Raw genomic sequence first — 27,554 nt, 5'->3', positions numbered from 1 at the left:
AAAGCCTGGCTGTTAAGACTGTCACCACTGGCAGTGAATTAAACACATCTTACTGCAGTTGAGTGAGGGGAATCAATTTCCTAATCGGTGTCATCCATATGTACTTTGCGTGCATATTAATGGACAAGAGGGGAGGTATAACCTCTACCCAACCCTCACTCAAGAAATCAAGGCCGATTAATGTAGACTTTGATCAGAGTTCATTCAGATCTTGTGCTTTTACCTAAAAAGCCTCACCCCAGGTTGTTTACTGTGAAAGATATCTGTAAACCATATCACCATGAACTAAGTAACTACAGAAGTCTGTTGGTTTAGCCTTGATTGAACTGTCTGTGGATTCACTGAAGCTGGAAACATTTAAATATTTCTGTAATATAAAATTATATACAAAACTTTCTTTTCTGAAAGTGTGCTTAGGAGGAGACATTTTTCCGGGTTAGTTCACAATGATATGTACAGTATATAAATAATATTTGCTAATATAATTACAGTTTGTTGAGGTAGGAAGTGTTGGGCTGGGCCAAATTACAGGTTTGTCATGCGTCTGTTCAAGGTTCCAATGGTAACTATTGTTTTGTTTTTTTTCCCTTGGTGTCGTCAGGACTGACGTTTCCACATTAGACTCGTCACTCCCAAAAGATCTCATGTCTGGTCTAATTTTCTATTTTACTCCTCCTTGAAACACTTTAGTTATTTTCAATAAAAACTAGATTAAGTGATTAGTGAGTCAAATTCCGCCCTGCATTCGTCACCCGGCTAAAGATGTTATTTCCAGTCTGGTCTATGTAACACTCCTATTTGACAGCATTTTACTCGATGGGCAGTATGACACACACTGCATATCTAATAATTCCACCTATTGTTATTCAAGTATTGCACAGTAATGACTAAAATCCACCAACTCTATGAAGCTACCATTTTGAATGATGCTTTTACATTTTTTTTCTTTCCAAACATTATAATTCCAACATTTGGATCAGTTGAATAAATACAGGTGTGAAACGCCAACATCTACCTACTGTAACTGTTACAGCAATATGCAGATTTTGTTGTCATATTTAAATATCTGAAATTATGATTAATCATGATTAATTATCATGAATAATTGTCATGACACAAACTACATCGTAATTAATTAGAAACAAATTAAATTAGCTTCAAAACTCTGACACTCCTAATTCAAACCAAAGGAGCCTAAAATGAAAGCACTCTACTGGATTGCTGTACAGTCATCAATGGGTTAAAGTATGAAAAACAGACACTCAATTAGAATCTGTGTTTTTCCATTCTCTCATTGGCTGACGTGCATGGTCTCTGCTGTGATGTTCCTAATAAAACTCTGCGATTGATGGATGCTATGGTTACTGTTACCTGGGGAAGTGAACTTGCTGCTGCAGCTTCTCTGGTGGTGGGCATAAATATAAAAGGAGGTGGTTAACATGCAGAGACATATTTAGCTCTTTGTTGACGTCAAGTGTGAATGATGAGATGGAGAGATCTTATTTATAACCGCTCTCTTCCCTTTTTCCCACTTGAAGTCACACTTAAACTTTCTGAAAAACTGTTTCACCAGCCACAAACTCAGAACTGACTTTTATCTCTTAATGAATGCATTATTCTATGTATTATCTATTTTAACTTTATCTGAAATCATTGTTGTTGTTTAGTAGGTTGCGAGCCGCAGAAAGAATGGCGGAGAACACTTTTGGCTCTGAGGGTCTGACCTTTGTTTTAATTATCCTGAAGTAAACATGCTGTGTGTCCTTGTGTTTGGCAGGTTGAAGCCCTGACCCGTCAGAATCGGGCCACTACAGTTCATGCCGTACGAGACTCCGAGTTGGCTAAGCTTCCAGAGGGAGCTCTCAGCTCCATTAAGAGAAAATTTCCACAGGCAGGTTTATATTTTTATTTATTTTATATTTTGTATATACACACATTTCATTCTAAACACAGTATTGCATTCAAATGAGCGTACTGCATAATGATGACTCTAAAATCCTGATGCATTTCAGGTTGTAACCAGGTTGATCCACCTTTTAGGACAGAAGATCCTTCAACAGGTCAATGGTCCCCTGACAGGTTTGTGTAATTTGACATTTGAAAAATATATATATGTATATATACATTTAAAAACAGCAGAAGTGTGGTTGTTAGAATGGGCTTTGAAATGACATATTTGTGATTTATCATAGCATTGAGGTGATACATTAGGCTTCAAATGCTGCAGTAATTGTGAAGGCAACAATTCTTCACAATTTTGTGTTTTTTTTTTACAAACATGTTCTTATCTGACTAGCATTACAGGAAAAAACAATTTTTCACAACAACCCAAGTACTGTCTACATCAGTGGTACCGGTCAGTGGTGTATCAGTGGTGTTTTTCGAAAACATCTGACTAGCGTAGGCTGTGTATGTGCACACTTTGACCAGGAGTTGTACTTATTTGTACCACCCTGCAGCTCGCAGCCTGGCCCTCCACACCCCAGGCAGTAAATGGGATGCCGGGAACCAGGCATCAAACCTTTCAACTGTGACTGTCTTACCAGTATCCGAGGAAGTACCACTCACTGCCTTCACCCTGGAGCTGCAGCATGCTCTTCTCGCCATAGGTAGCATCAATAAAAGTGTAGATATTCAATTTATTTGGTGATCTTGTATTTTCTTGCTTTCCAAATAAAATAAGCTCTCAACCTGCCTTTTTTTCCTGTTGTGGCCATTCCACAGGCCCAACTCTGCTGCTGACCAGTGACATCATCAAACAACGACTTGGAGCTGCAGCTCTAGACAGGTGTGTTTATAAAAATGGTGGACAAACATTGCAAGCTTATTATTTTATACCTGTCTGTTTTAACTATCTAGTGTGGTTTCTTTAGTCTCTTTGAACTGTTTTTTTTAGTTGTTCATTCAGTGTCAACACACACTGTACTGACTGATCAGTTTATTGTCTGCCACTAATAAACATATCCTTTCCCTAGTGTCCACGAGTATCGTCTGTCCAGCTGGCTGGGTCAACAGGAGGACATTCATCGTATAGTCCTTTATCAGACAGACTCCACACTCACCCCATGGACCCAGCGCTGCATACGTCAGGCCGACTGCATCATCATTGTGGGACTGGGGGAACAGGACCCTGTTGTGGGGGAGGTGAAGCCACAAAAATTATTGTCTTTAAATATTGGTGGACTGTGATCTAGATTTCACCCATGATTGCCAGGTTTGATTGGTTTAATTCAGGACTGTACAGACTTTTTTAGCTTTGGAGCAACTGTTCAGATGACCATGCTGTAAGTGATCTTACACACGCCTTACATATAAGTTTTGCCATCGACCCAGGGATGGCGTATAACCCACCAAGTCTTGAATTGAACCCGTAACCCTCCGGTTGTGAGTAAAAGATGGGTAAACTCTATAAGGGAGACAATGAGGGACAGAGATTTGACCTCATGGGGAAAAATGGGCTTAGAAAAGAGAAAGGAATCTATCTCTGTATAATGGTGGGTGGAGGGTCGGAGTGGGTGGGGAGATGGATCAATATCAGAGCAGACTGAGTGAATCATTGTTCTGTTTTGATTCTCTTTCTATTATATTCACACCTTCTGACTTTCAGGGTTACAGCTGGGGTGAAATCTAACCATGTCTGAGGTTCTATAGCCTCATTTTTATACGGTTATTATTCATTTAGGAGAAAATGATACATTTGCAGATAGAAAAGTAAAAACAAATACATTAAAATGATATTTAAAGTTTAATGTGGGATATAATGACTCTATGGTGGAGAGCCAGGCCCCTTTCATATTTAATCATTAATCATTTGAATCAGAATTATTCGACATTGTAAAATGGGAGCATTGTACAATGAAATTAAGGTACAATTTTCCAGGCAATCACAGGCCACGTAAATAGATAAACAACCATTCACACTTTAATTCACACCTGTGTTTGGTTGAGAATAACAATTTAACCTAATCCTGCATGTTTTTGAATTGTGGGAGGAAATTAGAGTACAAACAGAAAACAAACACAGGAAGGATGGGGATCAAACCAGCAACCCTGCAATCTGGCAAGCAGATTAGACACGTTGTCCACCGAGAAGGCCTTAAACAGAAGTAGAAAAAAAAATCTACAACATAGAAAGCTGAGCAGTAGCTTAAATTCTAAAGAAAAAAAATCCATTTTCTGCATACTTTCCGTAGCTGGAGCGTATGTTGGAAAGCAGTGCAGTGCGAGCCCAGAAGCAGCTGGTGTTGTTACACAAAGAAGATGGCCCTCCACCTAAAGGAACGGTGGACTGGTTGAACATGAGAAGTTGGATCTCCAGACACCTCCATCTCTCCTGTCCCCGGAGAGTGTTCTCCAAGAGGAGCCTGCCCAAACTGGTATGGACAAAGTGTTGTTTTCATTCTCTAGTTTTGTGCTCTTTTTTTGGTTGTACTGTTGTCAGACTTCTGTGTTTTTTAAGTTTGCAGTTGTAATAATTTTCTTTTTTCTTCAGTTGGAGTTGTACAAACGAGTGTTTGAGAAGCCAGCTGACCGTCACTCTGATTTCTCACGTCTGGCTCGAGTCCTCACAGGGAATGCCATTGCTATTATTCTGGGAGGAGGAGGGGCCAGGTGACCCACTCTTTGTCCTGCTTAAGTAATACATGTTAAATAAAAATGAATGTTAATCTCTGTTAAAGCCAGCTTGTCTTTGTCTCAGGGGTTGTTCCCAGGTGGGGATTATGCGAGCTCTCTGCGAGGCTGGCATCCCAGTGGATCTTGTTGGCGGCACTTCAATTGGTTCACTGATGGGGGCGCTATATGCCGAAGATCGCAGCCACAGTCGAATGAGGATCAGAGCAAGAGAATGGGCCATGGTAAGAAGGGCAGAGCAGCTTATGTCTTTCATGTATTATGGCTTGTTAAGTTTCAGTCCATTAAGTCAGAGTTATAGTCAGAACTATTTTACTGTATTTGACAGAATTGTTAAAGAATGGGTGATGGGTACTTGGAGTCCTTTACCTCAGATGTTGCATAAGACCATGCAGCTGTCAGTGGAGCTAAGACACACTATTTACAAGATTTTTTTCTAGTTTTGATTTTTGTGCCATTGTGTGGAGTCCACAGCAGGGCAATAAATTTAAATTTCTGAATTTCTTTTTATATTTGTGCCACAGTGGGAAAGTTGTACTGACTTTAATAATTCTAGTAATTTTATTCATATTGACGAATAAGAATTGCAGTTTTCTAGGAATTATTTTGTTTTTAATAAAGTTCAGTAACATTTTAAAATAATTTATATGCAGGTATGAATATTATTGAATATTATATTATTTTCTAGTAAATTTAACTGTGTTTTATTCTGGACACTTGTGAGACTCTAATGAATAGTTTTCACATAGAAGACATTTGCAGTGACTTATCCAGAGTTTGACAACTAAGGTTTGACGGCTAATCTGAGACACCTGCTCCGTCTCCAGGTCTGCAGGCAGAGCGAGTGGAACAATCTGTCCTCCTACAGTGTTCTCAGCCCCCCTCCTCTGTCTCCGTCCTTGCTTCTGAGTCCTCCCTGTAGACAGAGCTGTCTGAGCGGCTGCTCCTTTCGTATCATATCAGAAGGGCTATAGTTGCAATAAAATAAAGGCCCTTTATTTAAATGATCTGAAGAGGCTGTCGAAGCTAAAAGCTCAAATGCTTTTAGTGTGTGCTTACATCTAAAGCTGACTCTTTAACCACAGAGAAACAGCGAGCTGTGCCATCACACTAGTGGATTTCTGACAGGTAGTTTTGAAAGATAATATCTCTGAGGGAAATATACAGTACATCACAAAGTCAAACATATGAGCTGGCCATCTGTGTGTAACAAGGCTAGAGCTTTGGGTGCTGCAAAAAGATGCAGTCACATGTCGCTATTTTGATATTGTACCCTGAAAATAACAGTAAAGTAATATGTCTAGAGCAGCTTGGTTCAATATGGCTCAGGTGGTAGAACTAGGATTGATAAACCCAGGATCGTAACCAGGAAACCATATCGTATAAAAAATATGCCTTTGAAATGCAAATGAAGTGTACAGCCGTTGTTTCACTGCTGCAATATCATAGGGAAGAATACAGGAGGTGGAATTTAATTCAAAAGTGAAACTTCAAGACTTATTTGACCATAAAACAACTCGTTTTCAAGGGAGGATTTTTACTTTTTTTTTTTTTTCAGGAAATGACATCAGTGTTTAAAAAAGTTCTGGATTTGACCTATCCGGTCACATCCATGTTCTCAGGGGCTGCCTTCAACTCTAGCATCAGCAATGTCTTCAAGGGTAAACAGATTGAGGTGAGTGAGTGCAGAACAAACCAATCAGAACTTAGTTATTTAACTCATCCAGATTAAGTGGATCATTAAAGATGCAAGTTATAGTGCAGAAAAAAGCAAATAATATATTTTTTATCATCATTAATTTGAATCTAACACCTCATCTTTGCAGGATCTTTGGATCCCATATTTCAACATCACGACTGACATCAGTGCCTCCACCATGAGAGTGCACACTGATGGTAGGTTTAATCTTTTACTGTTTTATAATATTCCTCTGTAAGTTTTGCTAACTGCAGTGTGTATAATGATTGGGTCAAAATAGTCAGGTTTGAAGAAACATTTAAAGAAGTTAAAAGTCGTGTAAATGACTTATGATTAACACATTTAAATTATTTGACAAAGGAAAATCATACATTTTTTGACAAATTGTATCATCATGTCATCATGTCAGATGTTGAGCTGTGTAAGCAGTTTACCTGATCTGTTTTTTCAAGGCTCTTAAAATAATCAATTTTGAAATTATGGCAAACAAACTTGAATTCAATTCAATTCAATTTTATTTATAGAGCACATTGCATACACCATAAACCATTAAAATATCAAGAGAGCAAGAAACAGAAAGAAAGAAAGAAAGAAGTGGTAACAGTGGTAATCGTCCCCTGCCCTAATGGAGCCTCGCATCGGCCGAGGAACAAAAAAAAACCCCTTAATAGGGTAAAAAAAAAGGAAGAAACCTCAGGGTGACAGACAGAGGAGGGGATCCTCACCCAGGACGGGCAGGCGTGCAGTAACAAAACAATCTACAACATTTTTTTCAGTTCTAGTTTTCAGTACAGATAATACAGATGAGGCAGGAGTACGGAGGGGGTCCTGGATCCAGAACAGCATCCATGGGGTCTAGGAGGGGAGAAAACACAGAGACTCCGAGGACCAGAGGGTCCCCGGGCCAACATGTTAACCCATTGCATTCGGCGTGGGTAACAAGCACAAACAAAACAAACAAGACAAAAAGTCCAGACAAATAAACAAGTTGTGACCTGGAGTCAAAGTCCTTCTGCAGAATTCTGCAAAAAAGAAAATCTCTGATGGAAACACCACTGAAGAAGAGTTTAGACTGACTTGGGAAATATATATATATATATAAAACGTGTATTTTCAGAACTTGTGATTTTTAAATTGGAATAATTTAGACTCTTTAACCAGCCATCCATTTTCATCCGCTTATCTGTTACTGGGTCACGGGGGCAGCAGTCTCCATGACCGCCACCCAAATCACACTGCACCGTACCAACCCCACTAACCGGGATTTGAACTTGCCCAGGAGGTGAACCCTGGGGTTCAGGTTGTGACCTGGAGTGGGATCGGCCCAAACTCTCCATAAAACAAGGCCTAAGGCTAGCTGTTTACACCAAGTAAAAATGAAAAGGCTCCGATTCAAACCAGTTGCCATTTTATTTTTTAAGGCTCTCTTTGGCGATACGTACGTGCCAGCATGTCTCTCTCGGGGTACCTGCCTCCTCTCTGTGACCCCAAAGACGGACACCTACTGATGGATGGGGGTTACATCAACAACTTACCTGGTTTGTGACGCTTCTTGTGCCTTTCTGTCTGTACTTTTCATTCAGTAATTTAAACAAAACTTTTTTTCCACTCTCTATCCCAACCCCTCTGCCTTTGTGTCTCCTTTCCTCGCAGCTGATGTAGCTCGCTCCATGGGGGCCAAGGTGGTGATAGCTATTGACGTGGGCAGCCGAGATGAAACCAACCTCACTAATTATGGCGACTCGCTCTCAGGCTGGTGGCTGCTATGGAAACGTCTCAATCCTCTCGCTGAGAAAGTTAAGGTAATGGATTGATTAAAAATAAAAACATAGCCGACTGTGCAGGGATGTGTTTTCTTTTTAAAATAAATGACTTTAACCAGTGACAATGGTGCTGTCTTTGGTGCTGCTGTGTATCAAATATGTTACTTCACTGGCTGTGTCAGGTGCTGAACATGGCGGAGATCCAGACACGGCTGGCCTATGTGTGCTGTGTGAGGCAGTTGGAGTCTGTGAAGAACAGCGAATACTGCGAGTACATCAGACCTCCGATCGACAGATACCGTACCTTGGAGTTTGGAAAGTTTGACGAGATAGCGGTAAGCTTTGCGTTATGTTTTTATTAGTTTTGTCCTGATTTTCTTTCTTTGTCTTTCCCCAGACTTTTTGTTTCCGTTGAATTGCTGTATAAAGAATTGATCTAAGAGAATACAAATTGCTGCCATTATTTCTATTGTTCACCCTGTAGTACTGAAATCAAGGATATAAGACTTGGACTGAAGCACTCATAAGTCACCCAGGAATTGTTTCTCTAATTACTTGGATTCTGGCCTGAAACCTCTGAGACTCGTCCCTGTCTTGATTCAAATTGTTTCTTCATCACTTACATCACTTTCATATATGAACCAAAGTCAGACACTATCCATTGCCTTCAAAGTGACCTCAGTTTGGAATGTTGTGTCGCATTTAAGTATTGTAGTGAGACAGATGTCTCTGACACAGCAGCAAAAAAAGCAGCAGACAACACTGACTGAGTTAATCAGCAGAAACAACAAGAGCATCAAAGTTTCACTTGCTCCGCAGCCGTGAGGTGATGTCAGGAGACGTGGCATATGCAGGGCAAGTGGAGCTGATTGATGGTGAAGCGATCAAACTGACTGACATTGATGGCACAATATCTTGGAAACATATAGACACGCTGCAACATTTGTAGCGTATATATTTACTTTTGTAAACACAGTATGTGACATCATGTCTTCTTCTGCACATGTTGGTTACTTCAAGACTATATAACTGTCACTTTGGAATCAGAGTCAAAAGAATGATCTCAGCAAGAATATTGAAACTTGAGTAACAAGTCCTGCAGTAGAGTCTGACTATGGGGACTTTCTGGAGACTCAAATGGATGACATGAATGCGTCTTTACACGGAGTTGACTCAAACCATTCTTTGACTCGGACCTCAGCACAAGGCTGCAGACACTATTGGCGTAAAAATAAAAATTTCGATTCATGAAGATTTTTAAAACTAAAGAGACTCAATTCAATCTCTATTTGTCTAAATGGAATGTTATGAAGCTAACTGTTTTCTCAAACCTGTAATCTTTATGACTCCACAAAGTGTATTTATCAAAAACAGCAGCAGTCAGGTTTTGAGAGGATGGAGGCCTTGTCTCTACTGACTTGTTGTGTTGTCTTTTTCCTGTTGATGTAGGAGGTGGGTTACCAACACGGCAAGACGGTGTTTGATGTTTGGGGGCGCAGTGGGGTGGTGGAGAAAATGTTGAAAGACAGGCACCAGGAGGAGTTCTACAACACTCAGTGCAAGAATAATGTGAGTATGAAAGGACAAGGGGAGAAAAGCATGCAACATATAATATGTAGTTTAAAAATGTTTATTGGTTTATTTTATTCTCATTGGAAATAGTTCAGTATAACTGAAATGTTACGGTTCAGGTTTTTGGGTTGGCAGTAAAAACCCTACTTTGCTCAGGGTCAGAGTTCGTGGTTTGATAAATATGTTGTTGCTTTGTCAGGTAAAAAGACAAGACAGGAAATATGTTAAAACAAATTATGAATTTGATAATTGACACACATCCACCTATATGTAACAAGCACAAATGCTCCACTTATTGTCTTTATTGTTTCTGACCAGATATTATCTCAGTTGGTACCAAATATATTCAAGTAACTCAAAACTAAAACATCAAATGTACAGTATTCTTGAGTGTGTATATATATGTATATATATATATATATATGCATGTACATAGTAGTAGTAAGTATAGTATGTAATGATTGAAGTTGAAGTAGTTAAAGAAAGAAATAATAAGAAGTGCTTTTTAACACTGTTGAAGCCTTAACGTATGTTCATATAGTGTTCCCTCTCCACATCGCAGTTCTCCTTTCGCTCCCTCTGTGCATCACAATTTTTTTTATCCGACGTCACAAAATTAGGGGGAAAAAAAGTAAAACAGTAAATAAATAAATGGAAAAACATTTTGCATCACATACATACAGGGTAATGCAAAAAAACCCAAAACATGTACGTACGGGTAAATGAGATTTGGGTTTGGAAATCTAATTCTGTCTTTGTTGTGGTATAGGAATTTTTAAATTTCCATGATTTCATAATTTCCGTAATAAAAAAAAATTCTAACCTAATACTAATTTGTTAATGTGCAAAAGTAATAAACACCTGCTTTTATGTTATTTTTAAAATTTTATTTATTTATTTTTTCTTATTTCATGATTTCTACATCTTTTTACATTCTTCCCATGTGTCATCAACCATATGCTTCTACTACGTATTTCTATTATTTTTTATATATACATTTCGGCTTAAGCTGCTGTTATAGCAACAGCGATGGCCATTATAAGTCACCATGAATCAGAGTATTGTTAAAGTGTGAGGCAATGGATTCACTTCACACCACATTTGCCAGACAGCAATGTCAAAACAAAGGACCCCACTGAACAAGAGGACAGAACAAATGATGAAGAAAAAAAAAGTAAAAATGTTTCTCTATTCTGAGCAACAATATAAATGGGATGATGGGAAGAAGAGAGGGATTCACAGGGAAAGAAATCTCAAGAAAACCCCCAGAGTAACAGAGTAATAAATGCACCTAAACAGCACTTAAGAGAACAATGCATCCACAGTGATGCTGGTGCATTTGAAACAATGAAAGCCCAAGACTGTTTTATAAATAAGTTCCCATTCTTTAAGACAATAGCCATCCCACATGGGCGGTTAATGAGTCTATTTTCAGATGCCACTGTTTGGTGCAACTCTCCGGGGAAATAATGCATCACCTCACATGATGGATGTCTCATAGCACTAGCTTTATTCAATAATGTTGCACAAAATGGAGAGTGAAAAAAAAACAAATATTGTGGCACAGTTATTTTATTTTATCTTTAATATATTCATATACTGCCTATGTTTTGTTTTGGGAGGATGAAGACTTCAGTAGCTTTAAATAAAATGTAATAAATAGTCACAGATACTGATCAAAAACCTAATGAGTAGCTGCTTTAGCTTGCACTGTTATAAAAATCAAAACAAAAACAATCCAAATCAGATGTCATGGGACAAAGCTTCCTCTCCGTCTGCAATATGGAGGATCATGTTTTACATTGTGTGGAGACGGAGCACAGTGGAGATTTGTGCATAGATTCTTTTGGGTTTTTAAAATTCAGTGCAGTTTCAATAATGCAGCAAAAACCAAAAAAAAAAAAATCTAATCAGCTCTCTGTCCTCCTTGAGACTGCTGTTAAAGCTGCCAGTCTGTGCTCTCTGCGCCACTTGCCGTTACTAACAAATGAGGTGGTGACAGCAGGCAGCTGCCTTATTTTGGCTGCGATGCCACAGATTAATTAGCTGAAACTAATCAGAGTCTGTTTGTGGTTTACCATGGGTATATATGTATTTATATATTTGTGTGTGTAAAAAAATCTATTTATATATATATTTATATATAGGTGGTGACCTGTCCCAACGCCTCCTTCACTGACCTGGCAGAAATCGTGTCCCGCATTGAGCCTGTTAAATCTGCAGTGGTGGACGGTAAAACTACCAACACACACACACACACACTCCAACATCCTCACCTAGACCTACCCCCATACCGTCATGACACTGAGTGTGAATATCTCTGAAATATTCACACACACAAACACAAACAAACCATCTGAGGGACGTACACCGTTCCTGTTTGTCTTCATGTCTTTGTGCCTTCCTTCCATTTGCTTTTGTGTTTTCCCGTCACACTCTATTAAGGACATTAATGTCTTTCACGTAGCAGTCGATGCAGAGCTGTCACACTGTTGATCAGGTGCACACGGTGAACATAGACAGGTTGTAATAATGAGCTGATGGAAAGTGGAACCTGTGTAGATTTAGCAATTTAGATTAATCATTTGCAATCAAAGGAAACAGTCACCTGTTTATTTTCTACTGATTTAGTCTGTTAAAGGTTGCAGGGGGGGGGCTGGAGCCAATCCTAGAGGACATTCTAGTGAGTTTATTTCCTTAAATGTATTTCTTTAATTTGTTTACCTACAATATATAGTTTGATTAATGTCAATAGTCTTTTAGTTTGATGTAAAGCATCATTATCACCATTATTACAAACAACTGAAGGAGATCTTATGTTTTATGTCTAAAGAATTGAGGCTCCATCAAACTCTCCACTGCTCTTTGTAAACCTGCTCTTGTGACAAACAGTCACAAGAGCAAATAGTGGTTGAAACCTCCCGTAAAAATAGACCTTACGTTTAAGGCAGAGGAACGGTGATGATGCCTTCACTGTCTTGCATATTTGTTGGATTAATCACTGCTGCCATGCTTTCTAAGTTATAAGTTATTGATCCCAAAGAGTTGCCTTCCACACACGTTGGTGTTGTTTTTGTGTGTAAGAGGAGGTTCTGAAAGAAAAGTAAAAAATGTTTTAGAGTCTTACTTTACAATCGACTCATTGCATCTGTTTACTAACTCTTCACTGTTTTCTTTTACCAGATGAATCTGACTACCAAACCGACTATGACGAGGAGGCAGTAGAGAGTGCCTTGTCTGACATGGAAATGTACAGTCGATCAGGAGAACACACGGAAGGAGAGGAGACCGCCGACACGGTGTGAATCTGTTGACTACATTTATAGATTATTACAAACCCACAGTACAGTTATAGCTCTTTTGTCGGACATTTGAAGACATTTTTGAACCCAGTGATCTGTTCTTTTGTGAACTGGCTACATCATTTGTCTGTACTTGGACTGTTGTAGCTTTGTGCTTATAGCAACACATTTTGCATTGAAGGGATACTTTAAACTCGAAGTGTGAAAACCCCGTTTTCACAATTATGGTCTAATCCAAGTTTTTGAAAAAAAAAAGGTTTTACCCAATGAGGCAGGTGTTGAGGTGTCCAACATCAATTTTGACCAAAATTTCTTGTGACTGATGTCCCTCAATGCATCCTGTGCATCTTAATGGCTTGCAGTTGAACTTAGGTGCTTTACTGCCACCTACTTGGCTGGAGTTTGTGCATCAGACTTCCTGATGTGCCAGGAAGTGAGAAAGTGTTTATTGAGCATATTATTTTTTATGGCATAATTTTGTCTGTATTTAATAGACTAAAATCATCATAATAAAAACCCAGCACTAATATATATCTCTCTCTATATAAGGAACTATGGGATCAATGAATGTATGACACTGCATATGTTCTGAAGGGATTCCGATTTTTACTAAAACAAATACTGGAAGCACTTTATAAAATTTAAGTACAGTGTTCCCCCTCTACATCGCAGTTCTCCTTTCGTTCCCTCGGAACATTGCAATGTTTTTTTTAATCTGATCTTGTGAAATTTTTGATATATTGCAATGTTTAATGGTAAGAAAATTTTCCTTCTTCCTCAAGGTCGAAAGACCTGGACTAAATGGACTGAGTACGTAAAGCCAACCAGAGCTGACTTGTATTTGAGTGAACCCTTTTCTTTTTATTATCTTTTTTCTAATGGGATGTGTGCTCCCTTGGTTCTGTTCTTCTTTTGTTATTGTTCCTACAGGCAGAAATTTAGGTTCATAAAATTAAACACCAGAAAGGCAGTATGAACAAAATCACCTAAACTTACTACATTCATCCTTTGCAGTGCTCTTGACAAAGTAAATCTGTAAAACAGTAAAATATAGCAAAAAATTAAAAAAGAATCAAGACATAATATTATTACATATATACAAAGGTTTTGGCTTTAAAAATTTGGATTCTCATCTTGAAACTGAGGTAAGGGCATTTGCAAACGATCGATGTGATCCACGAATCCACTATAAATAAAAATAATAGTAATACAAATTCTGCCCTCACTGTTGGTCTTATCTACTTTTTTCTAGTGTAAAACTAAAATTATTCCTAAAAATAGTTTTGTCAGAATCATTTTTCTTTTTACAAACCGATGTATTTTCATTTTTTCATTTTTTTTTACATTGAACTAAAAGGCGTTGTTCTAATGTGAATGTAAAGTTGTATTTGAAGGAAACAAATCATTCTTTAAAAAAAAAAACACCTAAAACTAGAAAATGTATATCTAAGACTAAATAAATAAATAAATCAAAAATATTAAAATGAAAGAAAAAACTTCAAAGCAGTCAGCTAAACAGAAATTAAGCAGAGTTTTTACACCAATAGAACATTTCAAAATGTACACACTGTGGTGGTGAAATACGTTTGGACAATAATGTGACTTGTTGAGATGCAAGTACCTTTTCTGTCTACATTGAAGAGAAACTGAGAGGAGACAATAATGTAATCGTATAAAGATGTTTTATATAAGAACAAATCCTACAGTATGTCCTGCTTCTGTCTTTGTCCTCAGTGTTAGGTTACCTACAAACTGCTGAGATTGTTGAAGACTATGAGTATTTCTCGATTACAATAATACATCATAAAATGGGAGTATCAGATAGATACTGATGTCTCTGTGTGTGCTTTCCACACCCAGGACGAAGAGCTGGACGCGAGGCACCAACACCGCCCACTCAGACCCTCTGTCACTCCATCCAAGTAAGCCTCCATGACACATTAATGGACGTGCCGTTAAACCTAGACGTCCTTTCCAAAACAGTCCGTTAAGTGGAGACAAGTCCAATGACATCTGCTGGACGAGGTCACCTGCCTCTCTGCCACACATTAGCCTTGAGATTCCCCCGCGAGACTGAACCTGTTTCTCCTTCCCGTGAGTAACAACTGATTACCTCTCTGCTCTTTCTAACCTGGCCTCGTTAGTCATGAGACTGACACAAGAAATGTACGGCTAAAGAACCCTGAAAAAAATCTCATAGAATCTACCAACACCCACAGTTTACTCTGCTGCTGCTGCGTACGTATACTGTGCCTATGCAGCAGCAGCAGCACGTTTGTCTCATATTGAGATTGTCAACAGGTCTTTGCTTACCAGAGCTTTACACACAACTTCAACGGAGAGAAACTGAGACGTGAAAAGTATTTATGGCTACACAACTGTGAATCTTTCTTTATCAAATGTAAGAGACAGACTTCAGGACGTTTTGGTCCAATTCGTTGGAGAAACGTATATTGTTTGTTGGTTTTGACTGGTTGATGAATCCCGGCTTTGGTTTAGAGCATTCTGAGGTCCCTGAGGTGACTTTAATGTATTATAAACAGCTTAAAAATATTTGAAAAAAATAATTATGATACCCTTTTGTTATAGATCTTAAAAATGAATCAAATCTGAAAGATTATCTGATCTGTATCCTGTTCAGAGTTCATTTTCTAATCCATGCAGAGTAACAGCAGCACAACAGAAAGAGATATGAATGAGAATTATTTGTGATTAAAAAAAAAATTCAGTGACTCATCAGATTGTTTCAACCATAAAATGTACAATCCTTTTCTTAACATAATGAGATTGTTTTTTTTTAAACAAACAATTAGCCATTAGTTATAATCACACGGTTAATCATAATCATATTAAAACACCCTAGAAACTATTAATTTTACAACATATTGACTAAAAACACAAAACTAGTTTTTAGTAAAAAAATATTAATTAATTAAGTGAGTATGCATGTGTCAGTAATTGTTTTTGACGGATAACATACTGGACAACTTAACAATCAATACATTAGGACGCCGCTTCTTTGGTCTCATTTTAAGATATTTTGTAATATTTCAATATTATGCCATATAGGAAACAAAATCCAAAGATGATTAAAATGTATTTGTAAGTAAGTTGTACTTGGAATTTTATAGTGACTCAAAGCAATTTCATTGTGTTTCTAGTATTTAAAGAAAAAATATTATTTAAAAAAAAACAAAAAAAAAAAAACAAACCCAACCATTATGGATCTGAAACAATGAAACCAGGTAATAAACAAAAGTTTCCAGTCTTCTCAAACAAACATTGGTCATTGGTCTTTATTTTTCTGCAGAAAAAAACAATCACTAAATAGCTGTAGAAATCTCTTGTTTTATAAGAATAGCCACTAAATTCATCCACAGCACAAACCAGTCTGTTTCCCTGGGTCATATCTGTCGAAGCCTCAGGCAGCAGTGGGAACAAACTGCTCTGAGCTCAGTTTATGGACCGTGAGCAGCAGCCAGGAATGTGCTGGAACATTTTGATCATTGTCTTAACGCTGTGGTGACTTCAATTCAGTTGAAACTCCAAACTAAAAGTGAACCCATTTATAGTTGTATAATAAAAAAAAATTATACAATCTTTGACCTGCATACAATATTCCATAGAAATTAAGCTGCGGCCATAATAAGTTGTGAATACCTGTTTAGTCACACAATATATATATATGTATATATATTGATGTATATGTATATGAATATGTATGTATATGTGTGTATGTGCATACATGTATACATATATATTTATATGTATATACTATATGTATGTGTATACAGTACTGTGTACAGACATCAATTTAACTGGAAAGCAGAGAGCAGAGAGATTGAAAATTAGGATTAAATTAGATTAAAAAATATGTTTTTATACCTACAAATTTTTAAAATCAGAATGCAAACCAGAGCTTTTTTTATTGTGAAATAAATTACCCTGTCACAAATGCAAAGCAGTGCAAATTAACTAGTGTAGTAATATGGCAACATGTCTATTTTTTTTTTACAATATTCTCAATATTCCCATCTCAGAAATTCTGTAGGTTTTTTGTTCTCTTAAGACAATGTGAAAATGTATGTATGCAGCATTTGCTGTCACCACAGTGTGGCTCTGTGACAGTAAACCTTTTAATACTCACCTTTTGGCAGTGCCATAGCCTAGTCGTTACAGGTTGAGGCTTGTGATTGGGAGATTGCTGGTTAGGTTTCCACTGGCAACGCTGTGGTGTTGTTGAGTTTCATAGATGTGGATACAGTCAGGCTAATTACAGCTTCTCTCCTAATGGTTTTCTTGTTGTGTCTTGGTGACATAAATCATAATAGATATAACCTGAGATAGTACGTGGCAATCAGGTAGTGATTTTTTTCAATAAGAAATTGATGGATTTTTGCAATAATCTTTCTCCCAGTGTTAGGATACGTTTGCCTGCAGGGACAGTTTTTTTTTTCTTTTTTTCTTTGGTGTGACACTTTACCTTAATTGTTGAAAATAAGTTGAGCCCCCAAGTTGTTTTTCTTCTTGACTTTTAGCTATAAGATATATGCCTTTTCATCTATCTGAAATTCAGCTCTGAAAATTGTAGAGTTCAGGGATAAATCACATGATCCTGACTTCCCTGACCAATGATGAGGACAATGACAATTTGATACTTTGGCTAATCAATGTCAAAAGGAGCAACTGTGTAGTTACTGTCACCACTATGTGGCGCTCCAAATCTAATTACATCCATAGACTTTTGCACTGTATTGTTAAGAATATCCACTCCAGCCTCTCTGTTATAGCCACAACTGAGCACTGATTACTGTTAAAACTAACCATAAAGTTTATGATTTATTTTTCATGGCATTTAATGCATAAAAAATTGTTTCTTAAATTTATATTTTTACAGTTCCAAAGATTCTCAAATATGAAAAAAGAATTAAATTAAATGGATGAATCCAATGGATTCTCAAATATGAAAAAAGAATTAAAGGGATGAATTCAATAAATTCAATAAAACTGGATAAAAATTTAAATAACACTCATATAATTATAAAGCTGGCACAAAAAGACGCTACGTCCGTGCCACCTTGAACAGATGGAGCGCTAAAAAGAAAAACATAAATCAAAAGTTACAAACGTGAGTCAGGTTCTAGAGCCCTGGATGACCGCCAGGGATGTTATGTGAAAGTCAAAATATGAAAAAAAGGAACAATATATTTGGCAGATTTTTATTTATTACATAAGACTGAGACATTTGATATTTTAGAAATAATCTTGTTACTCTGTCATCGTTGGCAGACTGACAAGTCAAAACTCCTAACAACAAAAAGTGCTGCAGAGTTTTTAATTTTTTTCTGTTTAACATTTGTACTTAATAAAACACACAACAAACAGGTTCACTTATTTATTCTAATGACATCACCATCAGTAAAAAAGTTTTCCTAACTATTTTGGTTTAAATTGCGTATTTAGGAAGCTGTCGACCAATGACATGATGCCTTTTTCTTTCCGCTTTTTTCATGTCTTTCCTTTTTTTTTGACCTGGACTCTTTCCAGAGAGTAACTACAATGAATTTATGTTCTGGCAGAATTAAGTTTCTCTACTTTGCTAAATGGGACACAGTGATGGATCAAGTGCTTATGTAATGGCTGGAACCGGGCCATGAGTTAATGTTACACAGCCTTAAATGACCCACATGGAGAGACAAGCACTCCTGCCCTTGTTTATCAAAAACAAAAATATATATGTTTATATACATTTCTACTAAGGAGCCTTTTCTGTATGATATTCTACACTTGGCTGTATTTATATTATTTGATAAAGATTCTTATTAATGACAAATTGTTACTAATAAACCTCTATTTGTTATTTACTTGTTTGGGTTTTGATTTACAGCCTCATCAACTGCAGGACTTAAATGTTAGTGTTTAGAAGGAGGGAAATCACTTTGATGTTTTGTTGGCCAAATGCCCTTGAAGTATCTCTAGTTACCCTTGAGAAACCCCCCACCCCACCCCCCCCCGGTTCTGAAGATAATGATATCGGCAGCTTTTGCGTATCCTGAAATGAATAATGTCCAGCGAGTGTGTTTTGAGATATCCTTAGACAAATACCAGACAGTTAAAGATGTCAAAGAATTGTTGATTAGTTACTACTGACAAGACGCTGCTAACAACAGTGCTTCAAGAGAAAGAGCGGAAATTGTTAGGGAAGCTGAAGTTGGCTAAAAGTTGGCTAAAAAGTTAAACATGCATTAGCCTGTAAAGTTTGTAGCCAACAAAGATTGACCCAAAGAAAACTACAAAAATAGATACAAAAAAATATGTAGCCTAAAAATAGCTTAAAGTTAGACCAAAAGTTGCTAATGATGAAACAAACAGATATTAGCCAGGAAAGCTAAATGCAGGGCTGCAGTTACCGCAGGTGTTGTCGAAGGACAGGTCTGGTCTGATTACATCTTTGTAATGAAGATTTGCTGTTAACAGGCTGCCCCTGGTAGCTGCAAACATGTGGTTCCTCTGGGAATTGAACCCAGGACTCTCTGCTCTCTGCTTTTAAGGCAGCCATGCTAACTGCTACACTATGGAACCAATGACAGGCTTTGTCATTGAGTTGACCAGTCTACTAGTCGGTCAGTGTCTGCCCACAACCATCAGCCTTCTGTCCCATGACTGCATCTGCTAAAGGGATGCTAACACTTGCGCAGCTGGTGCCGTTAGAGTGGTGGAGGTCAGGGGTCACCTGCATCTCGTACAGCTTTGACAAACCTCAGTTTCCTGTTTGTCCGATCCTTCCTTTTTTTTTTTTTTTTTTAAAGAAAATCCAAGACAGCGAAGCATTTTGTGAACTGATCTGATGGATGTTGAAAATGTTGTCATCTGTTACTTTGTGTGCGAAGAGTCTGATTAGGTTTTAGACACAATGATGAATTTGCAGACAAATAGGTTCAGGGAAAAAAACAACCAAACAACCAAAACATTAATATGAATGAGGAGACCTGACACCTGTGGCTTTAATAGCACACAGTTAAAAAACCAAACAAAGCAACAGATCTGAATTGGCCGTGTCTGATTAATCCCACTTTATTGATGTGGACCATAATGAGGTTTTTAATCTCCTGTCTTCCCTGGGGACGGCGCAATTGCATCAGCTAATTAATGATCACACGGGGGGATTTGGGTCATAGGAAGAGCTGGAAGGGAGAGGAGTTGGCATCGGCAGCACTTCTGATCAATACATCAATCTGACGGAAGGAGAAAATAGAGGAGGTGAATGAGTCCAGGCTTCCAGGAAATGAGGATTTTTAGACAAAGACACGATGGACAGTGGACAGGGCAGTGGCACAGCATCGCTGCTGCTGCTGCTGCTGCTGCACAGACTATGACCTCACTGCACTACATCACAGTGTCAGGCAGCAGCAGCAGGAGCAACTGAAAGGCATTTATGGAAAAATTGAGCAACGCAGCGAAAAGAGACAAGGGGAATTTTCTGACCTTAAGCCAGGCGGACACTTTGATTTATAGAAGGTCAAACCCACCGGTGCAGAGTCACGTCCTCGCTCCTCCTCTTCCTCCGTCCTCCCATCCTTCCTCACCTCACCTTCATCCTTACCTCTCACGCTCATTTCTATTGCCTCTGGGTCTCTATTAAACGGGGACAAAAAGGGACAGAAACAGGCAAGTGGGTCAACGCGGTGCAGTGAAAACACTTGTGTGTGACGTGCTGATGTATAAATAGTGTGTCAACACTCAGAAAGGTCTCCTCCCCAGGAAGGTGTCATCGCCACTGCTTCAGCCTGACACATGAATGTTCACAAAGTCTGGATAAAAATATTCACAGTATTCACACCAGCAACTTTTCCTGGAGTTAAGATTTCAGTTTATCTAGAGTGTTATAAATAAACGTCATTGGTTGTTTTCAGTCAGGTGACGCTGACTGAAAACAACCTTTTAATCAAAGCCGGCTAAAGACATTTTTGGGATTTTTGGCTAACTTTTAGCTAGTCACTTTTATTTTTGACAACTTCCAATTTCAGAAAGTTGAAGCTTTCATTGAACTTATTATAACCTTCTTATATAACTTTTAATTTTTTGGCTTCTCGTCCAGCTAAAAGTAGCAATTTCCCCCAGATGTTAGATTTTTAGCAAAATTTTGCTTTTTATCTTTTCTAAAAATTGAGAACATGGGTAATCACAAAACTATTTATAAACAATTTTTTTTAACCAAGGTTAAGCTTCAAATATCATCTAATTGGAAAATTGGGGATTTTCTAGTTACTGTCCAGACTTTGCTACTTTATGGCTTTATGTCATCCTCAGTTTGACGGCCAAAGACGCTTTTGAATTTATTTATTTTTAAATAATTTGGATTTAGCTTATTGATGCCTGTGTTTTATTCCTTTCTTTGTTTTTATTTGCGTATTTTTACAACTATAAAGAGGGAGTTAGTTGAGAATTGGCACAGTATACAAGGCTAGGTCAAAAGGCAAATGGTTTTTTCAATTATTTTTAAACATAGAAACAAGATTTCGCCACATATCCCACATTTGGCTCAACATTATCCTGAAACGAATTCCATTTAAACTTTCACCTTTTTGTACTTAACACTTCTGAGTGTCCTCCTGCTAGTTTTCTAGGTCATTTTTGATCCACTTTAAACTATGTCAGCTACATTTCCAGCTTCCTTTGACTAGTTTTTGAATCTTTATCTAGGCTAACCTTTTTGGCTAGCAAAAAATCCATTGACATTTGCTTAGATCAAAATTCTTCACCATTTACAGTAATCAACACTGTTGACAGGACTCCTTATACATTAGATTAAATGGAATTTAAACATCTTTTTTTTTTTGGTAAATGCTAAGTTTCTTTGGTAATCTCCAAAAATCTTTAAGCTAATTCTAAGCCTTTTTCTCTGCTGTTAACAAAATAATTTCAAAAAATCTTTTTTAATTTGCCTAATTTTTTATTTATTTTTTTTATCAGAAAGTTAAAATATTTGAAGGTGAGCTCAGGAAAAAAGAAAAACACTTTTCATGAGGCAGATTGTAACCTGGTGCCAAAGTATACAGTATGCAATTGATTAACTTTGTTATCTACACAATTGAATCCCATCGTTAGCCATTTAGGGCTAACTTTTGCTTGTCTTTTGTTATTAGCTAACTTTTAGTTATTTCAACGTTATCTTTTGTAACATCTGTAACATTAGGAGATTACAGCCTTTGTTTGGATTGATCTCAGTGCCACAAACTGGTTAAATGTGGCACCAGTATAGACCAAATATTGAAACTAGTGATGGAAATATACGTAGTATAAAAAATAATTAGACAGGATACCTGTAAGTATTTCAAAGTCTGAATCCAAATTTGTGTTTGATTGTGTCCATGTGGTCTGGTCCACATGGGCCTCAGCAGATATTTGACCAGTTCACCTGCTGATTGAGTTCCTCAGTTGATTACAGTCAATTTGATATCAAATACAGATTTAGTTTTTTTCTTTTATTCCAGAGAGTGGGTTTGTAACATGAACCAGAAAAGCGATTCATTCCGGTGTAGTCTGTGTCATCAGCGCCAGGCTCGGTACAGGATCCAATCATTTGGACCCGGGGCCCAGACCAACAGTGGCAGACACGATGAGTCTGGGTGTGAGTCAGCTGATCGCTGCCTCAGGCCCCAACAGGCCCAGTGATAAGAGGAGAATGAGATTGTCTGATGTAGCACGACGACAGACGTGGTCAACATACAGCTGTTGCTTCAGGCACGTTTTGATTAAAGTATGAGGAGAAAAAAAAGAACTCCCAGGTGGTTCATATTTGAACAGAACACTGTGGTAACTCAGTGACTCTGAATGCATGACTTGGTGCTTTCTAAATGAGCAGTTTAGCCAAAAATACAGTTGAAGTTAAGCCTGGAATACTGCCAGGTTTTACTTAACTTAGCATTTACCTTAATGCTACATTAAGGGACTGCAGTTTAAATTATTGTATTTGGTCTTAATGTCTGTTTCTCCTGACATATAGTTTTAGGATCATCAAGTGTTTGCTAAAAAAATAACTAATGCTAAGCTATTTCTTACCTAGCCTTTTGGTGTCTTTATTGTAGTTATCTTTTTTTTTTTAAGTTTTAATTTAGGTTAGATTTATGGATACATGTTGTTTTTTTGTTTTGTTTTTTTGGTAATCTGTTTTTAATTTTTCTATATTTAGACCTAATATTGTCTTAGCTCTGGTTTGATGGGTTTTTTTTGGTCAGTATTTTTGTTAAATAGAAGTCAATAGTTAGTTGCAAAATTCTGAATTTTGTTTGCTTTGTTTTTTGTACTAAGACGGTTTGTTCAGTCAAAGAACTTTAATGACCTTGAATTCTTTAATGTCACTATAACTTCATTAGCAGTTAGCTGGTTTGCTATCTGCTTCCACCAAAACTGCTCAGTGCAGTATGGATAACAACAACAACAACAACAGCAACAGCAACAATTATTATTATTTATTATTAATATTATAAAAAATTTAGATCACACAAACACATTTATCGAAAAACATAGAGATAGAAAACGGTTTTTGAATTTATATTTTGAAGTTTTTTTTGTCATTTTGAACCATTTGTACGATTGACATCTTTGTACAGAAAATAACGTCCTATAGTTGTGGTTATGTGTCATCTCAGAACATGTTACATTTTAACAACTTTTTTGACAAAGAACAAAGTATGTAGTATAACATTATTGTCATTTTTAGTAATAATGTTTGTTTTTTTATGTCCTATGTAGAAAATATAATGTTGGATATTATGGAATTATTGCTTTTGTTTTAATAGAAAACTAAACTTATACACAGCAGTACATGAGTACAGCTTGTGCTCTTCCTCTGTGTACTGTGTACTGTGTATTCTAGAAGATGCTGGAGCATCAGAGGCCATATTTAATACAAACCTGAGTCACAGCTGCTGCCTGATCAAGTGTACAATGTGGACAGAGCTGCTGCTTCAGGCTAATAATAACCCGCTGAACACGAGGTGAGAGCTCCGCTGCCCGAGTACGTCACCGAGGTTCGCAGCTGCCAAAATAAGAATCGTCTCTTCCCTCAAAAAGGCCAAAGAGGTTTTGTAAGTTTTTTCTTTGTCTTTGCAAAATGGAAAGAATGACAAACTGTCTGAAGATCAAACAAAGAAACTACTGACGTGAGTGATGCATCCGAAGGTGAAACCTTTGTACTCTGGGATTAGATTTACATAAAGGACTTTTTGTCACTTTTATGTTTTGGGCCACACTGTAGCGGAGTGGTTAGTGCTCTCACATGTTTTCTGAGCTCAATCTGGTTTTCCTCCAGGTTGTCAAACTTTTTTGTCTGATTAATCACACATTAGTTATTATGATTAATTGAGATAAATCAACATTCTTCAATAAGACAAAAACCTTTATTAACCCATGTATCGCTGGATAGACCAATATCAGCAGGTAGGGGTCAGTGTTCCTCACCTGTTTTTATTTGTAAACAATCTAATGAATGAAATATTTATTAATATGGAAACATGTCAATATATGAAAATATAACTGAAGAGTTTGCTTCACATAATTGGTAGATGTTTACTTTTATTTACTGTTGTTCTTAACTCTTTGGTAGTTTCTTTCCAAACTTCAGTCCAGTTGTTGTCCTCCACAATACTAATCAGTCTACAGTCCTGAACAACAACAATCCATCTGACTGTGGTGTCTGACTGTAGACTTACTGACTGTCCCGATCTCAGTCAGGCCGCTCTGACACATGCTGGGCCTCTGACCTGAGGTTTAGGCTTCCACAAACACATGAGGTGAGTTAAGGTGGTATGTAGAGATGCAGGTGATTTGGTGAAGTGCACACTTCAACACTTTGGTTCCAAAGTGAAGAAACAAATTCGAATTGGAAAACTGCAACCATTGGTCTCATCGCTTCCCAAACGGTCACACATCACATTCTCCCATCTAGAGATGTGGACCGACCGACGTCCTCTGACTGGTACTGCAGCATTTCCATTCCTCTTCATATGGTGGTGTGTCAGGGTCTGAGAGACATCACAGTCTGTCACCACTGGGGTTTCTCTCACCCAGCTTCCCTATAACTGCTCGTTTATCACTTTCTCGCTTCACTTGCCCGTCCATTTGATTATGTGCCAGCTGACCTGTCAGCATGGGCCTCCTCCCCTCAGTCTTCCATTTCTGTTTGTGCATGGCTCGGTGGTCTTCATGGGGCTTTGCCTCTCTCCTCTGTGCCCTCCATCAGTGAGAACATCTCTGCATGCAGCCACTTTCTCAGCTCAGTCCCTGCTTCACCCCTTCACTCATCGCTTTCTTTTCCAGGCTGTTGTTATTTGTCTGACCCACAGAGATCTAAGGTGTTTTGGCAGCGCCCCCCTCAGAAACATTAGGACCACAGACTGGTGCGAAAGGGAGAGAGAGAACTGACCCTTTCCAGGGTGAGCCATGAGATGCAGCATCGTGGCAGAGAGGTACAGTCTGATCAAGGTGGCCTGTGTCCTCTGTCTGCCCCCAAGGTCAGTCTGTTTGTCTGTTTATCCATTGTTTGTACCTCAGTCTGTCTGACTCTGTCTTCTTGAGTTTCACAAAAATTAATGAAAATGCATTAATTTGCTTTAAATGTGTAGCTCTGTTGAGTTTTAGATTTAAAATTCAGAAAGAAATTGATTTTTTGAAACATCAAATGTTGATCACTGGTAAAATACGACACTAATAATTTTCTGAAAAAGTCCCAAAAATGAATAACATGCTCTAATTTGTCTTAAAATGTGTAGCTATGCCGTTTTTTTATGCTCAAAATTCCAAAGAAATTTGACTTTTTCGTACGTCAACTATTATTCAAGGGCAACATACTACAAAATAATTTCCTAAAAAAGTCTTAAAAAAATTAAGGTTTCCCAAAAATAAATATAAATGTACTTATTTGCCATAAAATGTTTAGCTAGGTCCGTTTTCTGTGCTTAAAATCCTGAAGAAATTTGGGTTTCTGTACATCAAATATTGATCACAGGTACCATACTATAGAAATACTTCCCTGAAAAAGTCTAAAAATATCAAAGTTTCCCAAAAACGAATAAAAATACACAATTATGCTATCTCAATGTGTAGCTATCTCCTTTTAATGTTAAAAATTCAGAAAGAAATTGACTTTTTCATTATGAACAGCGGTAACATTTTTAAATGCACTAAAATGACACGAATGTAAGTGGACCCCTGTCTTTTTGCCTTGATTTCTAGCTATGTCAGGCTGAATGACATCACTTCCAACACTGGTCAGCAACGTCGGAGCACCACAGGGGACGGTGCTGTCCCCTCTCCTCTTCATCCTTTACATCCAGAAGTTTGCAGATGACAGCCATCGTGGGGTGTATACATGCTTACTTCCTGCGGAGGTTCAGGTCTTTCGACATCTGCAGGAAACTCCTGAAAATGTTTTACCAGTTTGTAGTTGCCAGTGTCATTTCGTACACTGTGGTGTGCTGGGATAGCAGCACATCGAAGAAGGACTTACACAGATTGGAGAAGTTGATCGGGAAATCTAGCTCTGTGGTGGGCATCAACCTGGACCCTCTGGTGACAGTGGCAGAGAAGAGAACACTTGGTAAACTGCTCACCATCCTTGACAATGCCTCTCTCTCTCTCTCTCTCCCTATATATATATATATATATTTATATATACATACACACACACACACATATATACACATACTGTATATACATATATAAATGCCTACCATATGCTTATGTGTAGGTCTGTACATATGTGTACATATATATAATGCATATATGTGTATATATGCATATGTATAACTAAGAGTACCCTATCTAATATTATGTATAGTAACTCCTAGAAATACTAGTTGTATCACACCTCTTGTACCTGGTTGTATCACACTTCTTGCACTATTATGTCTGCTAGAACTGCCTATATATCTGTTTATCTAATTTAGATATAATTAATATAATTAATTATATCTAAACTATTCATTTGTAACTTTTATAAGTATTATAATACTGTACTTATTTAGCTACTACAGAGACAATGTGGTATACTTTAGTATACATAATACTAATTTAATTGAATCATATAGATTCCAATAACAACACCACACATGACAGCAATAATCATCTACTACTCTACTACTAATCTATGTAGTACTACTAATCTACTACTCTACTGACATCCAATGTTTATGTTTTTCATAATTTTTATGGTGTGCTACTACTCCTGTTTGTATTTTACTTAATCTATTTGTGTGTTGTTCCTGTTGTTTTCACAAATCTGAATATGTGAAAATATCACCAAAAACAAGTAAGTATATAGTCTTACTATCACAAAAAAGAATGTTGGTGATATTTTGAAATATTCAGATTTTTTGGTATTTTTTAGCTCAAATTATTCACCTGACTGCCTGTTTTGGGCCACAAACTTACGTTTTGAGGCATTTCTGGGACTTTTAATTTTTTGGCATTTCGTGATAGTAAGACTATAGTCTGCTTGGTTTTTTTATCTGAAAATATTCAGAAAAAATATTTTTTGGAGTTTTTAGCTCATATAAAATACTAAGGCATGTTTTTGGTGATTTT

The 27,554-nt window shown here is 37.4% G+C and overlaps 2 protein-coding genes across 2 annotated transcripts in view; both read left to right on the top strand.

The window, feature by feature from the left end:
- pnpla7a (patatin-like phospholipase domain containing 7a) overlaps positions 1 to 16,250 on the top strand; it is a 28,166-nt gene extending 11,916 nt beyond the window's left edge. Inside the window, exons 20-36 of the mRNA XM_008324523.3 lie at positions 1,778 to 1,891; positions 2,013 to 2,079; positions 2,460 to 2,609; positions 2,725 to 2,788; positions 2,976 to 3,144; positions 4,194 to 4,376; positions 4,493 to 4,611; positions 4,700 to 4,856; positions 6,191 to 6,307; positions 6,459 to 6,528; positions 7,753 to 7,869; positions 7,985 to 8,133; positions 8,277 to 8,429; positions 9,544 to 9,663; positions 11,814 to 11,898; positions 12,850 to 12,965; positions 14,829 to 16,250. Coding sequence (XP_008322745.1) covers positions 1,778 to 1,891; positions 2,013 to 2,079; positions 2,460 to 2,609; positions 2,725 to 2,788; positions 2,976 to 3,144; positions 4,194 to 4,376; positions 4,493 to 4,611; positions 4,700 to 4,856; positions 6,191 to 6,307; positions 6,459 to 6,528; positions 7,753 to 7,869; positions 7,985 to 8,133; positions 8,277 to 8,429; positions 9,544 to 9,663; positions 11,814 to 11,898; positions 12,850 to 12,965; positions 14,829 to 14,894 — 2,016 coding nt within the window. The 3' untranslated portion in view covers positions 14,895 to 16,250. The remainder of the gene's footprint in view (positions 1 to 1,777; positions 1,892 to 2,012; positions 2,080 to 2,459; positions 2,610 to 2,724; positions 2,789 to 2,975; positions 3,145 to 4,193; positions 4,377 to 4,492; positions 4,612 to 4,699; positions 4,857 to 6,190; positions 6,308 to 6,458; positions 6,529 to 7,752; positions 7,870 to 7,984; positions 8,134 to 8,276; positions 8,430 to 9,543; positions 9,664 to 11,813; positions 11,899 to 12,849; positions 12,966 to 14,828) is intronic.
- Positions 1 to 27,554, top strand: part of LOC103389163 (threonine synthase-like 2) — a 649,915-nt gene that overhangs the window by 197,111 nt on the left and 425,250 nt on the right. The gene's annotated exons all lie outside the window — the stretch shown is intronic.

The sequence above is a fragment of the Cynoglossus semilaevis genome, chromosome 14 (assembly GCF_000523025.1).
Source record: "Cynoglossus semilaevis isolate Cse_v1.0 chromosome 14, Cse_v1.0, whole genome shotgun sequence".
Lineage (NCBI taxonomy): Eukaryota > Metazoa > Chordata > Actinopteri > Pleuronectiformes > Cynoglossidae > Cynoglossus > Cynoglossus semilaevis.
Note: the sequence above shows the minus strand (reverse complement) of the source record. Positions and strands in the feature narration are given on the sequence as shown.